At 37.3% G+C, this 14,056-nt stretch overlaps 1 protein-coding gene across 1 annotated transcript; it reads right to left on the bottom strand.

Moving 5' to 3' along the window:
• Positions 1–8,742: 8,742 nt before the first annotated feature.
• On the bottom strand, positions 8,743–11,603 carry LOC148978232 (immunoglobulin superfamily member 2-like). Its single transcript, XM_089132922.1, has 5 exons — positions 11,443–11,603; positions 10,559–10,927; positions 9,993–10,409; positions 9,159–9,584; positions 8,743–8,941 (listed from the first exon to the last, which is right to left on the bottom strand). The coding sequence occupies exons 1-5, from the start codon at positions 11,546–11,548 to the stop codon at positions 8,829–8,831; spliced, it is 1,431 nt and encodes a 476-aa protein (XP_088989048.1). The 5' UTR covers positions 11,549–11,603; the 3' UTR covers positions 8,743–8,828.
• Positions 11,604–14,056: the final 2,453 nt, after the last annotated feature.

Below are 14,056 nucleotides of genomic sequence, written 5' to 3'. Positions count from 1 at the left end.
GACGCGAAACTGCAGAGAAGAACACAACACGCGAATATGGACGTCAGACAGAAACTAGTGCTGCACACTGTTTGCTCGACGATCTGCTCTGAGAAAAAAAAAATGCAAAAAAGAAAAAGTAAGATTTACCTGGTGTCCTCAACCCATGCGTTGCTATGATTGGCTGTACTCATGACATCACTGAGATTGAGTCGCGCGACTGCTCGAGATATCTAGCATGCTAGATATTTTTCTGAGCTCGGTGACCTGTCTGCGAGCTGTCTTTGATGCGTTGTTGGCTCTTTCACACTAACGGATTGGCGAGCGTTAATCGTCCGCTAATCGCCCGCGATTTGCACGCGATAACACCCTGACTTGTCGGCGACTCAACGATTTGCAAATCGGGCTTAAAATCACGTAGTGTGAACTAGGCTTAATGTAAACACTGTTTCCTGAAGGGGTGAATGGAGACATTAGTCCTGTACCTCCTCTGGAACTCAGTCTCAGCTCCTCAGCGAGAAACTTAATGTGAGTGTTTGCACGCTGCAACTCTCAGACGAAATCCCAATGTCAGTCCGACGCAACGTCTCCGTTCCCTCCTTCAGGTTATATTAGTAACCGACACGTTCTTTCTGGTCATTGTTCAGTGCCGCATATTTTATGAACAGTTATTTTTTGAAGTTATGAAGACTGTTCATTATGCTACTCCTTTGTCGTGCAGACCTCTCATGACAGAGCACTGAAGGAGAAGAGAAAAACATGGACTTCCCAGTTGATTCCAAGAATCAGGCCGATCTCATGAAAGACTTTTTAGACCTAGCGTGCCTTACTCACTTCTCGCTCCTTCTGTGTGTTTATCCAGACCAGTTTGAATGAGTGTACTAAGGGGTGCCTAACCGGAGACAGCAGGCCCGGGTCTTCCTTTACCATGTTCAATAATGAAGAGAACACCGCCAGCCCCACTACAGACCCAGAGCCCAGCCGAGCACCAGCCATGCCCACCACGGAGCAAGAGCCGGGATCCACAGTATACTGGGAGACCGAGCCCATGAAGACAGCAGTGCTAGAGAGTACTAAGGCCATTTTAATCCTAGAGCCCGAGGCCCCACAGAGAGAATGACCAGAGAACGCCCGTCGATTACTGGAGTATGAAGGCATGGACTGGAGCCCGCCGTACTTCTGCTGCTGAGCGGACGCATATCATTTCAGGCCCAATTCGCGTCTGAAATTTTCGCGCGTTAAAAAATGAATACGACCTCACGTTGTGTCAATCACGCTTGCACACTGCCTCCCCAAACTTTGTCCGTCATAAAACAAAATTAATCTGGTTCGATTTTCTGCGTTTTTCGCATCTGTAGTGAGCAGATTGAATGGTGTTTTGACAATTCAGAGCCACCGAGCTCATGACTTTTGCGTAAACTTACACGCTACTTTCAAGTCAACTGGTGTGTTGTCTATACACGGTAACACTTTAGAATACGGTTTCTTCGTTAATGAATAACTACACAAGAACTAATGAGTAACACAATATTAACAATCTAGTAACTATTATTAACTAACAAGAAACTCTAATTAACAAACTAGTAAGTAACAGCGCACAGACGAAAGTGGTAGTTCACTATTAAGTAATCAATAACTACTATTTTTTAATACTTCCCAGAGAACTACTGGAAAAGTTTATTAACAATCTAGTAACTACTATTAACTAAAATAAACTCTTATTAACGAATTAGTAAGTAATAGCTCACAGATGAAAGTGTTACTAGATACTTCTGAATTACTAATTATTTGGATCCATATTATAAAGTGAAGATCATTGGAACTAACTAGGCTAGTAATGACTCAAGTGTTACTACATGATCTAGTCATGATTTGTGCAACCGTTTGAGATTATTGGTGAACTTTAGTAACTTTTAGAAAATGTCTTTAGTAACACTTGAGTAATTACTAGTTAGTTCCAATTATCTTCACTTTATAATACGGATCCAAATAATTAGTAATTCCCACAGAAGTATCTAGTAACACTTTCATCTGTGAGCTATTACTTACTAATTCGTTAATAAGAGTTTCTTTTAGTTAATAGTAGTTACTAGATTGTTAATAAACTTTTTCAGTAGTTCTCTGGGAAGTATTAAAAAAATATTAGGCTAGTTATTGATTACTTAATAGTGAACTACCACTTTCGTCTGTGCGCTATTACTTACTCGTTAATCAGAGTTTCTTGTTAGTTAATAATAGTTACTAGATTGTTAATATTGTGTTACTCATTAGTTCTTGTGTAGTTATTCATTAACGAAGGAACCGTATTCTAAAGTGTTACCCTATACACATTTTGAGCTATCCGTGTGTTTGAGTGTCTACGCCGTTACATGTCCGAGCGAAATGAAGCAAAATGTAGATCTACATCTGGGGAGTGATCTTTTTGTTTCCTAGGATGGTATAGGGGAAGACTCATAAATGCTATTAACCCCAGTGACGGGTAGGTTTAGGGACGGGGTTGGTCATATATTTATATATACAGTACGTTAAGTCAACAGCATTCATAAACACGCTGAAAAGCGATTATGTGTGATGATAGCACGCCAAAAATGGAAATAAGAATTGGCGTGTCATACATATGCCATTTCATGAGATCAGTCTGCTGTTTCAGATATTCACTTCTCTGTGGAGAGCCTTAAAGTGCTTGAGGAAGCATATTTGTGCCGCTGTGTGTAAGACACTGGTCAGTTTATAATGGAATAAAATAACCACAGACAAGCAGACGCCAGTGTCTCTTACTCTATTATTTTAGTGAATTTGAGCTTTGTCTAGAGCCTGGTGTCTATTTCAGCAAAAGTAGGCAACACTTTTTTTGCTCTTTGTACCATTTACTGTGGATCTCTTAGATTAATTGTAAGATTAGAGTAATTGATGGGTTGTAAAATATATGATAACCCAAAGTCTCCTTGTCTCAAAAACAGGCAAATCTGAACTCTTTCCCTGCCATTGACGGAAATGTCTGGCTTTCCATGTTTATACGGTTATTCTGAAAGAGGACTGAATCTCACGATCAGATTAGATGTCAAGAAGAAGCAGAAACAAGATAGCATAAATAAGCAGAAGTATATGAATGTGACAATCTAAGAGACCCACAGCACACTCTCAGAAAAAAAGGTACAAAAGCTGTCACTGGGGCTGTACCTTTTCAAAAGGTACACTTTTGTACCCAAAAGCTGAATATTGGTACCTTAGTGGTACATATTAGCACCTAAAATGTATATTAGCACCTAAAATGTACATATTAGGACCTAAAATGGACATATTAGCTCCTGAAATGTACATATTAACACCTAAAATGTACATATTAGTACCCAAGTGTACATATTAGCACCTAAAATGTATACTTAGCACCTAAAATGTACATATTAGCTCCTGAAATGGACATATTATCACCTAAAATGTACTTAGCACCTAAAATGTACATATTAGTACCTAAATGTACATATTAGCACATAAATGTACATATCAGCACCTAAAATGTACATATTAACACTTAAAATGTACATATCAGCACCTAAAATGGACAAAAGTTTAACTTTTGAAAAGGTAGAGCCCCAGTGACAGCTTTTGTACCTTTTTTTCTGAGAGTGTAGAAATGTTTCACAAAAAAGATTCAGAAAAGAGTTTGACACATTTGCCTACTTCGGCCAAAATAGACACCAGGCAAAGCTGAAATTTGATTCACTAAAATTATAAAGAGACAAGCGTCTGCTTGTCTGTGGTTATTTTATTCAATTGTAAACTGACCAGTGTCTTACACACAGCGGCACAAATATGCTTTAAGCAGGACTGAAGGGAATATCTGAATCAGTCAACACCTCACCAGTGATGTTCAACTCCACAGGAACATTATTTAAACCAAATGATGTTCAACCATGTTCAATTTCACAGTGTTTTTCAAATATTCAAACTACACATGCTTATACTTGATACATTAGAGAAATGTAGGTAATGATCGATCATATCTTTACTTAACAAACACGTTTACTGTACGAAATCCTCACATTTCTGCCTGCGTCTCATGAACTGAAGCCGCTGTGTTGAGCTAATATACAGAGGAAGAACATAAAGTGATCACAGACTGCTGACCTTGATAACAATGTGAATATAAATATAACGAGGATATGCTGATAAAAAAAAACCTGCAGCTGTGTATCTGCATACTGTGCTCACCCCCAGCTATTAAACTAAAGTTACTTTCCACTGTAAATCTATTGTTCGGGTGTCATTACACCTAGCATATGGGTGTTGAAGCACTGAATGAAGCGTTGAAGGAATCACTCTCTCCAATGAGATATTGTTAGGACGCCCTCTTGTGGCTCAAACACTTCCAAACTGATTTAAAAAACAAAACAAAACATTTATAATTAATCAATGAATCAAGTCTGTCAATATGTGTAACAGTGTCTTTCCTGGTCTGACACGCACCATTTCCAGCCCTGATTATTCATTCACACAATAGCTAAAATGTAATATATTCATAATTTTGTAAGTTTTACATAACATAACATACTGTAACATGATCCATCTTAAAAGTAATCATAAATTCATTCTTAAACCAATCAATAAAAATTATTCAACCCCCCTGATCTGTAAGTTTTTCTAGAGAACAAAATTTAATGAAAACCCATCAACTAAACACAGGCCTAACACACATTGTGGAAATTTGAATACATACTGTATATTTCCAGAGGGATGTAAAACTGGAGACTGCTGGTGTTACCTGAGCTAAGCTTTGGTAGATTTGGATGTATATTAGGATCATTGTTCTGCTGGAAAGTCCAATGATCATCAAGCTTCAGTTTTCACAATAAAAGCATCCCAATTTTGACCAAAAATGGCCTGATACTTCAAAGAATCCATCATGCTGGTCACGATTTTCATATTGGGTAAGGGGTAAGAATCAAGACAAACAATTAACAGATATAGACATCAAACAATAATACAGTAACATAATTAATATTTTGACAGAGAAACAAAGTTCTATTTTGTTTTTTAAAGATATTTGTGCCAGACATACTGATGGTCCATCAGACCTAAATGTTCCCAATGGCTTAATTATGTTTTATCACAATTTTATTACATCATATATTGACATTATCTCTTTCAGTATGCCGCTTAACTGATATGTATTTTATTAATAAATAGATAAATAAATAGATTTGGTCATTAAAGCTTACATCTGTAAATTGTTACACTTTTAAATCCTGGAGTATTGAAAACAGCGCCATCTGCTGGCTCGTAAAATGGCTTTTTTTGGCACGTCACTTCTTATTTAACAAAAACCCACCAATTCACTCAATCACAACAAATTAGAATACTTCATGAGACCAATAATAATAAAAAAAAGATTTAGTGAATTTTTGGCCTTCTGGAAAGTATGTTCATTTACCGTATGTACTCAATACTTGGTAGGGGCACCATTTGCCTCAATTCGGCGTGTAAAACGCATGCGTATTAATGCGTACTCTATAGCACACACTTGCAAGGTCTCTCGCTCTCTCCCTCTCTGTCACATGTGCGTTACACAGTTTTGAACATAACATACATATTCACGTAGCCTTTCGAAAACGAAACCTATAATATTATAGGTTTCGTTTTCGAAAGGCTACGTGTATGTGAATATATATATATATATATATATATATATTAGGGCTGTGCAAAAGTTAATTGCGATTAATCGCATCCAAAATAAAAGTCTGTGTTTACATAGTATATTTGTGTGTGCTGTATATAATTATTTTGTATATATAAATACACACACATGCATGTATATGTTTAAGAAAATGTGTTATTCCTATATAAAATATTTATATAATATAGATTATGTATTTTTATATATATACAGAATTTAAGCGCAAATAATTCTTAAATATATACATGCATGCATAGGTATTTATATATACAAAATAATTATATACAGCACACTCAAATATATTATGTAAAACTTTTATTTTGGATGCGATTAATCGCAATTAACTTTTGCACAGCCCTATATATATATATATATATATGTGTGTGTGTGTGTGTGCGTGTGTGTGTGTGTGTGTGTGTGTGTGTGTGTGTGTGTATATTAACGATAAGTCGGAACACTAAAATTAGAGTTGAAATATGTGACTATCCCAGGAAAAACGGGACGTCTGGTCAGGCTGACCAGAGGGAGGAGGCGGAGAGAATTTGAAAAGACCACTATGGCATTCTCGGTGATCCGTGAAAGTGATGCTCTTAGTCATGCACTGGACATTTCCATTGTCATTGAAGGTGTGGAAGTACTAAAGGAGTTGCCCACTGTTGCATGTGCCTGTGCCATGATGTTTGGACTCATTTATGCACTGAACTGTATACCTTCTGAGGCCTTTACCTGAGCTAAGTACGAATCCATATCTCATTCATTGGTACTGTTCATTCCTCACTAACAGGCAACAACTGGTTAGGGTTAATAACACCTACTCACCCTTGGTCACAACCAGCTGCGGTGCCCCTCCTTTGCTTTTCACACTCTATACCAACGACTGTGCTACCTTTGCACCCAACCATCATATCATCAAATTTTCTGATGATACTGCGCTCGTAGCTTTGATGAAGGAGGGGGAAGGGGCGGAACTTTATGTGCAAACAGTGAACAATCTTGTTAAGTGGTGTGATCAAAACGCCCTCATCCTCAATACACAGAAAACGGAGGAGATCATCTTCGGCACCCCTCATGAGTGCCACATTACACCATTAATTATTCACAATCAAATCATAAAACAGAAATCTTCATTCAAATATCTTGGAGTGTATGTGGACAGCAACCTTTCCTGGACCTATCATGTAGACTACATCTGCAGCAAGGTACAGCAGAGAATTTATTTTTTAAGGAGACTTAGGTCATTCGGAGCGAGTAGCGAAATCCTGTCTCTTTTCTTTGTGTCAACTATTCGAAGCATTCTGCAGTATGGTGGAGCAGTGTGGTTTGGGGGCCTCTCAGCTCAATTGAAGGCGAGGATTTTTCGGCTCCTGGGAATTTGTTCAAAATTGGTGGGACAGTCGGTTGAGAAGGCGTTTATTGAAAGTCATGAAATACATACTGTACGATTGGCTCATAAAATCTCCCAAGATTACTCTCATGTGCTGAATAAGGAGTATCAACTCCTGCCCTCTGGGAGGCGCTATAGGGTCCCAGAGTGCAGGAAGAACAAATACAAACACTCATTTGTTCCTCTGTCAATATCGATGCTGAATCAACGCATGAGGGGAAAGAAGCGATAGTTTCCCCCCCACTTGTAGCTGAAGAACACTCTTGCAGGGCGGAGTGCCCATAATATTATTTAAGTACTTTGGTATACTTTTTATTGATGACTGTATGTTTTGTTTTTAGTTTGTGTGTGTTATAATTGTTGGGGTTTGGGTTGCAAGACAAATTTACGTGTACACGGACAATAAAGTACTATCTTATCTTATCTTATCTTATCTTTCAGAAAATAATCATGTGCATCATGGACAAGCAGATGAGCCGAAGGGTGCAGAACCTCTCTTCAAAGCTGCAGGAGTAAATTTGTATCCTTTGACCCAGCTACAATGTTCTGCTGGTAGTACATTTATTTGAAGATGTTGGACTGCATAAAAAGCCTTTTATACAAATTTAACTGTACTGGTTACTAAACCGGATTTGTTTTATCTAGGGTTAGTTAAATAGTTTACCCAAAAATGAAAATTGTTTCTCCTCAAACCCATAACTGATACTTATGGTGAATTTACATTGTATCCAATGTGTCTATGTATATGGATACTAAAACAATACTATACACATTGTAGAAATGTTTTATGACAAAAATTGTCAAGTTTATGATGCGTTTACATTGTTAGACAGTGTGTATTTGAATGAGGATACTGTACACATTGTAAAAACATTTGTATTGTGACCAAATAAATTGTCAAAGGTTTGATGCTTGAAGTCATTTTTCTTAGATGATAAAATTACACATTCTGAAAGTAAATACATTTCTTTATATTATATTAATATTTTAAATATTGTATTTGTTTGGATATTTGGTTAGATGTAAAGTAAAATAATTAAGTTAATACAAAGACAAAACATTGAGACAAAGTATAATTTGAGACTTCATTAAACTTAAAAACTTTATTTGATTCAAAGATATTTTTGCTTCAGCTGAGTAATGAATAAATTGAATATTTAATTCTCTTCAAAGTAAAAATTTTAAGTTAAGTAGTAAATCAATTAGATGTAACAAGTTGATGCAATTTTTTTACTTTGATCTAATGAGACACTTTTTTTCAGTGTATGTTTTTAATGCTGCTATGTTCATTGGCTGACGTAAGAATTTTATTTAAAAAACATAAAGAAAGCATAGTTTACATGAAAATATTAATAGACAACCTATATAATGGTATATATATATAAAAAAAGGATATGATTTTACATGGACATGTTACTTGGCTGACATACAACAAACTTATAAAAAACATATAAAGAAAGCATATTTTACGTTTAAATTAGATACTTTACGCACAAGAAAGATACATGTAATTTTAAATATTAATATATAAAATGTATATGTCTTTATAACTAAGACATGTTTTACATAGTAATTAAAAATGCAAAAGTTACATGGAACATATATGAAAAACATACTTTGCCATGTACTTTCCTTATAAACAGCATATATATTGTTTGTTTGATTCATACTTAATTCATATAATTACGTTGTATGAGAAAAATGCGAAAGTGGCTACTTTCATGAGTAAATCATAATATGAGACATATAACTATCATAAGACATATAATGCATATAAAACACAAACATTTACTATTGTAGGCAAAAGGAAATTCTTACAATTTTTTTCTGTTTCTTTTCCATATGGGGTGTATCTCCCTCAGTCACAGCATCCTCCGTCACCATGACCAGCTTCAGATCACTCTCTGACCAGATGGGCAAATAAACAGGCAATCTCAGTGTCTTGTGATCCAATAAAATATAATTGAGTTATTTATTTGTATCTCTTTACATGGTAGATGACCAGGATGTACTTTACAGAAAGAAAATGTACACCATTTGACCGTGGAAATGACCAGAACACCTAAGCAACACAATAAAGTCCACTTGACTGTAGAGGAGAAACACTAGGGCATTATTTACCTTTGGCCATGATGTTCACAGTCTCTGGACTGGACACTTGTTTTTGTATTTTTCTGAAGGTGCCATCATCATTCATCTCTTCTTGCCAGACTTCACACTGGTATTCGCCCTGGTCTTCAGCCCTAGCCGAACGGATGGTCAGCAAGTAGTCCGTGCAACTGGTTTTCACTGCTCTCATCTCCGCTGTATTCTCTCTCTCTTTATAACTCTCAAACACGGTGAGCATCCCAGAAGATCCGATCTGAGCCACGCTCTTCTGGTTCTTCAGCCAGGTCACAGAAAACAAATGACCAGAGAGACTCTGTGCCTTCACACTGCAGTGGATGTCCAGTGCATCTCCCACCTGTAGAGGCCCCAATGAGGTCTTCATGAAGACACTGAACGAACCTTCATCAGGGGCAGGAGAAAGCATGAGATGTACACACTCTCAGAAAAAAAGGTACAAAAGCTGTCACTGGGGCTGTACCTTTTCAAAAGCTACACTTTTGTATCCAAAGGCTACATATTGGTACCTTAGTGGTACATATTAGCACCTAAAATGTACATATTAGCACATGAAATGTACATATTAGCACCTAAAATGTACATATTAGCTCATGAAATGTACATATTAGCACCTAAAATGTACATATTACCACCTAAAATGTACATATTAACACCTAAAATGGACATATTAGCACATTTTGAAAAGGTACAGCCCCAGTGACAGCTTTTGTACTTTTTTTTCTGAGATGTACAAGGTTCTCTTACACAGATACACAATTTCATAACTAGGTGTAAAGTACTGAAGTAAAACCGTTTGCGAAACTCTAAATTACTAAATATAAATCTTACCAATTTGTTTGACCTCCACGTTACATGTTGTGCTGGTTTTGTGGGCAATCTTTGTCCAGGAACGGTCTGGGTCTTGGATCCACTCACTGGCTCTGCAGTAGATGTTCCCCTGGTCAGACTGCTGCACTTGTGACATCTTCAGTCTGTAGGTTGTGTCCTCCACCTTATCCATGCTGATAAGACCTGCGTGGTAGCGATCCTCAAATCCAGCTCCTGGCTTTACAGTCAGATCTTTGTCCAGAGTGATGATTGGTCGGGGGTTCTCATCGGCTCCACTGTGGAGAAACCAGCTGACCGACAGATGGGTGTGCTGATAAGTCTCGCTGGAGACCTGGCACTCAAGCTGAAGAGGATCACCTTCAGACAAGCTCTGAGAGGAAGAGCCAGAGTACGATGCCTTCAAGGTGTCCTCAATCACTGTGGATTTTATATTGAAAACATTAGTCACAACGAGTTATTGGATGGATCTCTCTAGATATAGATCTGCCAATGACATGTCAATAATCTCAAACTGGCCAAATCATCTGATTAATCACTAAAACACTCAAGATAAAGAAATATCTTACCATGAAGTTTTGTTTCTGCTTCATAACTTCCAAAATATATGGGATCAGTGTTTGGAGTTTCACAGAAGATATCACCCGCATCCCCTTCAAGCAAATTTTTGATCCTCAAGAGAACTGAAGATCCTGACAACCTCTCAATCTCAATATCTTTTTCCCTTACTCTTTTGGAGAATATTGCATAGGGAAAGTCTGTCTCTTTAGTACTGATGATATTTATAGGCGCGTTTGATTTCATGACCTTAAATTCAAAATCCTGCTGAGATGGGCCTTTAAATCCACTAACATTACAGGATATGGAGATGGGATATCCTTTCACTCTATACAGAGGACCTTCCTGGATCTGGACCAGACGCTGACCGTAGCACAGATCTGTGTGGAGACATGCATTAGACAGGCATACCTTAAATATTTCACGCAAAATTTGCATTTTGTCATCATTTGCTCTCCTTGGTGTTGTTCCAAACATGTATGACTAACTTTCATTTTTTTTTAAAGCGAATATAGCGCTTTTTAAAGTAGATTGTCCCAAAGCGGCTTTACAGTGATAATACGAAATTGAAGTAACAGAGATTGTTTTGGTTTTACAGCAGCTCTAGAATAGAAAAAGTAATTTTTCAGCTGAAGTTAATTTTGATTGATCATACAATGACGTAAATTGGATTTGTATTGCACTTGTGCTTATCGAGGTGGGATACGGGTAAGGTTAGGACAGATTTCGTAGTATGGGTAGGTTTAAGGTTTAAGTGTAATTATTGATGTAAATATAGATATTAATTACAGCTGTAATTACATTTAGATATTTTTTAAACATAATTACCATGTAAAACATGTATGTAAATGATAAATTCAGTTTGCATGTATAATGAGGTGGTGTTCAGTCTTACCCCCCTGCAGGAGTCCTGTGAGACACAGCAACAGCGTCAGGTGCCACAGCCGGCACCCGAAGTCCAACATCCTTAAACTGATCGATCCTTTCGCTTTCTCCCTCATCTCCTCAGTCCAGGTTAACACAGGTTTCAGCAAGAGAACCTAAACCTAATACATAATCTCTGACACAAGTGACTGTGACACATCAGGCATAGAGGAAGAAGGACTGATTATTGGTTTCCTGTTGTCTCGCGCCACTCGTCACACTTGCCTCATTTCCCTCGCTGCATATGTCAGATCAGCAGTCTACATGGAGCAAGACTGATATTACACACTGACTAAAAATATGCAAAATATGAAAATATTTTTAAAGTGGTGCATAGAGAGGAGAGTCAAACTTGTCTGTGTAAATTGCTGTCATTTGCTTATTACTGCGATTGTTTCATGCGAGGTACAGGTTGCTGAGAGAGAGGGCCATTTGACAACCTGATCGCCCAAAAACAGCAGGAAAGGAAATGCGCAAAAACCGGGATACTTGTATAACCATGTATACAGGCAGCGCATATACACACATGCAATCATAATATTTGTACAGACCATAAATTTAATTGGATTTTGCATGTAAAATGGGCTGGTGTCACGATTATGTTTAGTTTTCTTTATTTTTTATTTAATTCCCGTCCCATGTTTTCCTAGTTTCTTGTTGCTAGTTTGTAGCTAGAGTTACCCACCTGTTTCTTGTTCCGTTAATTATCCCAGTGTGTACTTAAATGCTCAGTTCCCTATCAGTCAGTCACATTTATATTGGTATGTATACACAGGAGATAGAGGAGATGGTGAAGTGGTGCAATAAGCATAACTTGCTCCTTAATGTTAATAAAACCAAGGAAATGATTTTTGATCCTAAGTCTATAGGTGACCTAAGCCCTATTCTAATTGAAGGAGTTCCGATTGAACAAGTAACATCGTATAAATATTTAGAATTCAATTAGATAAACAGTTACAATGGTCACATCAAGTGGAATATGTTTCCTCAAAATTATGTCAGCGTCTTCACTTTCTAAGAAGATTAAGAGTCCATGGAGTTGACAAGGATATTATGCTACTGTTTTATAAGGCAGCTATTGAGTCTATTGTTCGATATGGTATGGTAGTTTGGTTTGGTAACCTGTCAGTTAAATTAAAATCATCACTCCAAACATTGATTAAAAGGGCAGGGAAAATAATCGGGCAAGTGCAATCGACTACTCTTAATTAGCTTTTTGTGGAGGCGGTAAAGAAACATAGTTTTAAAATAATCAACGATCCGAATCATGTCCTATGCAGTGAGTATGAGATGATGCCCTCAGGCAGAAGGTACAGGTTACCAAACTGCAGATTAAATAGGTTTAAATTTTCATTTGTACCGCTCTCTATTAAAATACTGAACGATCAACTAGGGTGTGTGGGTTAGAATTTAAGTGTGACACTAATTAGGTCAATCATGTCGGGTGTGACATTTATTTTTAACATTAATATAATTTGTACTTCATGTTTTGTGTGTTATGTGTTATGTATAATGTATACTGTGTTACATCTGTTTCCCGAAGGCCAAAGATGAATTTCTCCATTAGGAGACAATAAAGGCTAATCCTATCCTATCCTATCCTATCCTATTTGGCGTTACGTTTGACTGAACTGACGTATTGGGATCTTGCCAATGACCTTCGAGTGGTACAAAAACAAGCCAATGCATTCGCTGGAAGGGGCAGCACTTTCCATGGGGATCCCAATACATCAGTTCAGTCCGACGAAGCGTTGAACGTGACTGACTGATAGGGAACATCTAGGTTACTAATGTAAACACTGTTTCCTGAAGGGGTGAACGGTGACATTACTCCTTTACCTCCTCTGGAACTCAGTCTCAGCTCCTCAGCGAGAAACTTAATGTAACGCCCATTTCACACATACTCCGTTTGCAGTGCGTATGCGGTGAGTTTACCGATGCCTATCTAGTCCAAGTGCTTTCACATATATGCTGCGTTTGCAGTGCATAACTGATCCGCGGCTCTACCACAAACACATAGCCTACTCACTATTTTTATTTCAAATTCAGAAGTTATGCGGCAAATTTTTAGTAAAATAAAAGTTTTGTCATCATTGCGATTCTCTTTGTACACTTTTACAAACTTGAATGGACGCATGCACGTTTAAACACAATGTAATCAACGTCATATAATTCCATGCATTTCTTCTATATATTAAGTTGCTCAAGCAAGTGGTCAAATATTTAACCATGTATTTATATTAACATCGCAAACATTTTAAATTAAAACTTAAAATTGACCAAAAAAACTGACTCTCGTGCCTTTTCTTCTGCTTTTAAATTTTAATAGAATAAATCTTGCATGTCACAGAGAACTTGTTTTTCTACCTCCACAAATGAGAGTGTCGTCCATTATGTCCTTGTTGAGGTAAATTGTAGTTTTCCTTGCTTAAAACCAGTGTTCGAGACCACCTCACTCGAGTCCGAGTCGAGACTGAGCCCAGAGAGAGTCGAGTCCGAGTCAAGACCGAGTCCATAGAGAGTCGAGTCCGAGTCGAGACCGAGACCAGTGAGGGTTGATTACCTAATTTACTTTTATTTACTTA

The sequence above is a fragment of the Pimephales promelas genome, chromosome 7 (assembly GCF_988280905.1).
Source record: "Pimephales promelas chromosome 7, fPimPro1.hap1.1, whole genome shotgun sequence".
NCBI classification, from domain to species: Eukaryota; Metazoa; Chordata; class Actinopteri; order Cypriniformes; family Leuciscidae; genus Pimephales; species Pimephales promelas.
The sequence above is the reverse complement of the archived record's forward strand: the minus strand, read 5'-3'. Positions and strand labels throughout refer to the sequence as shown.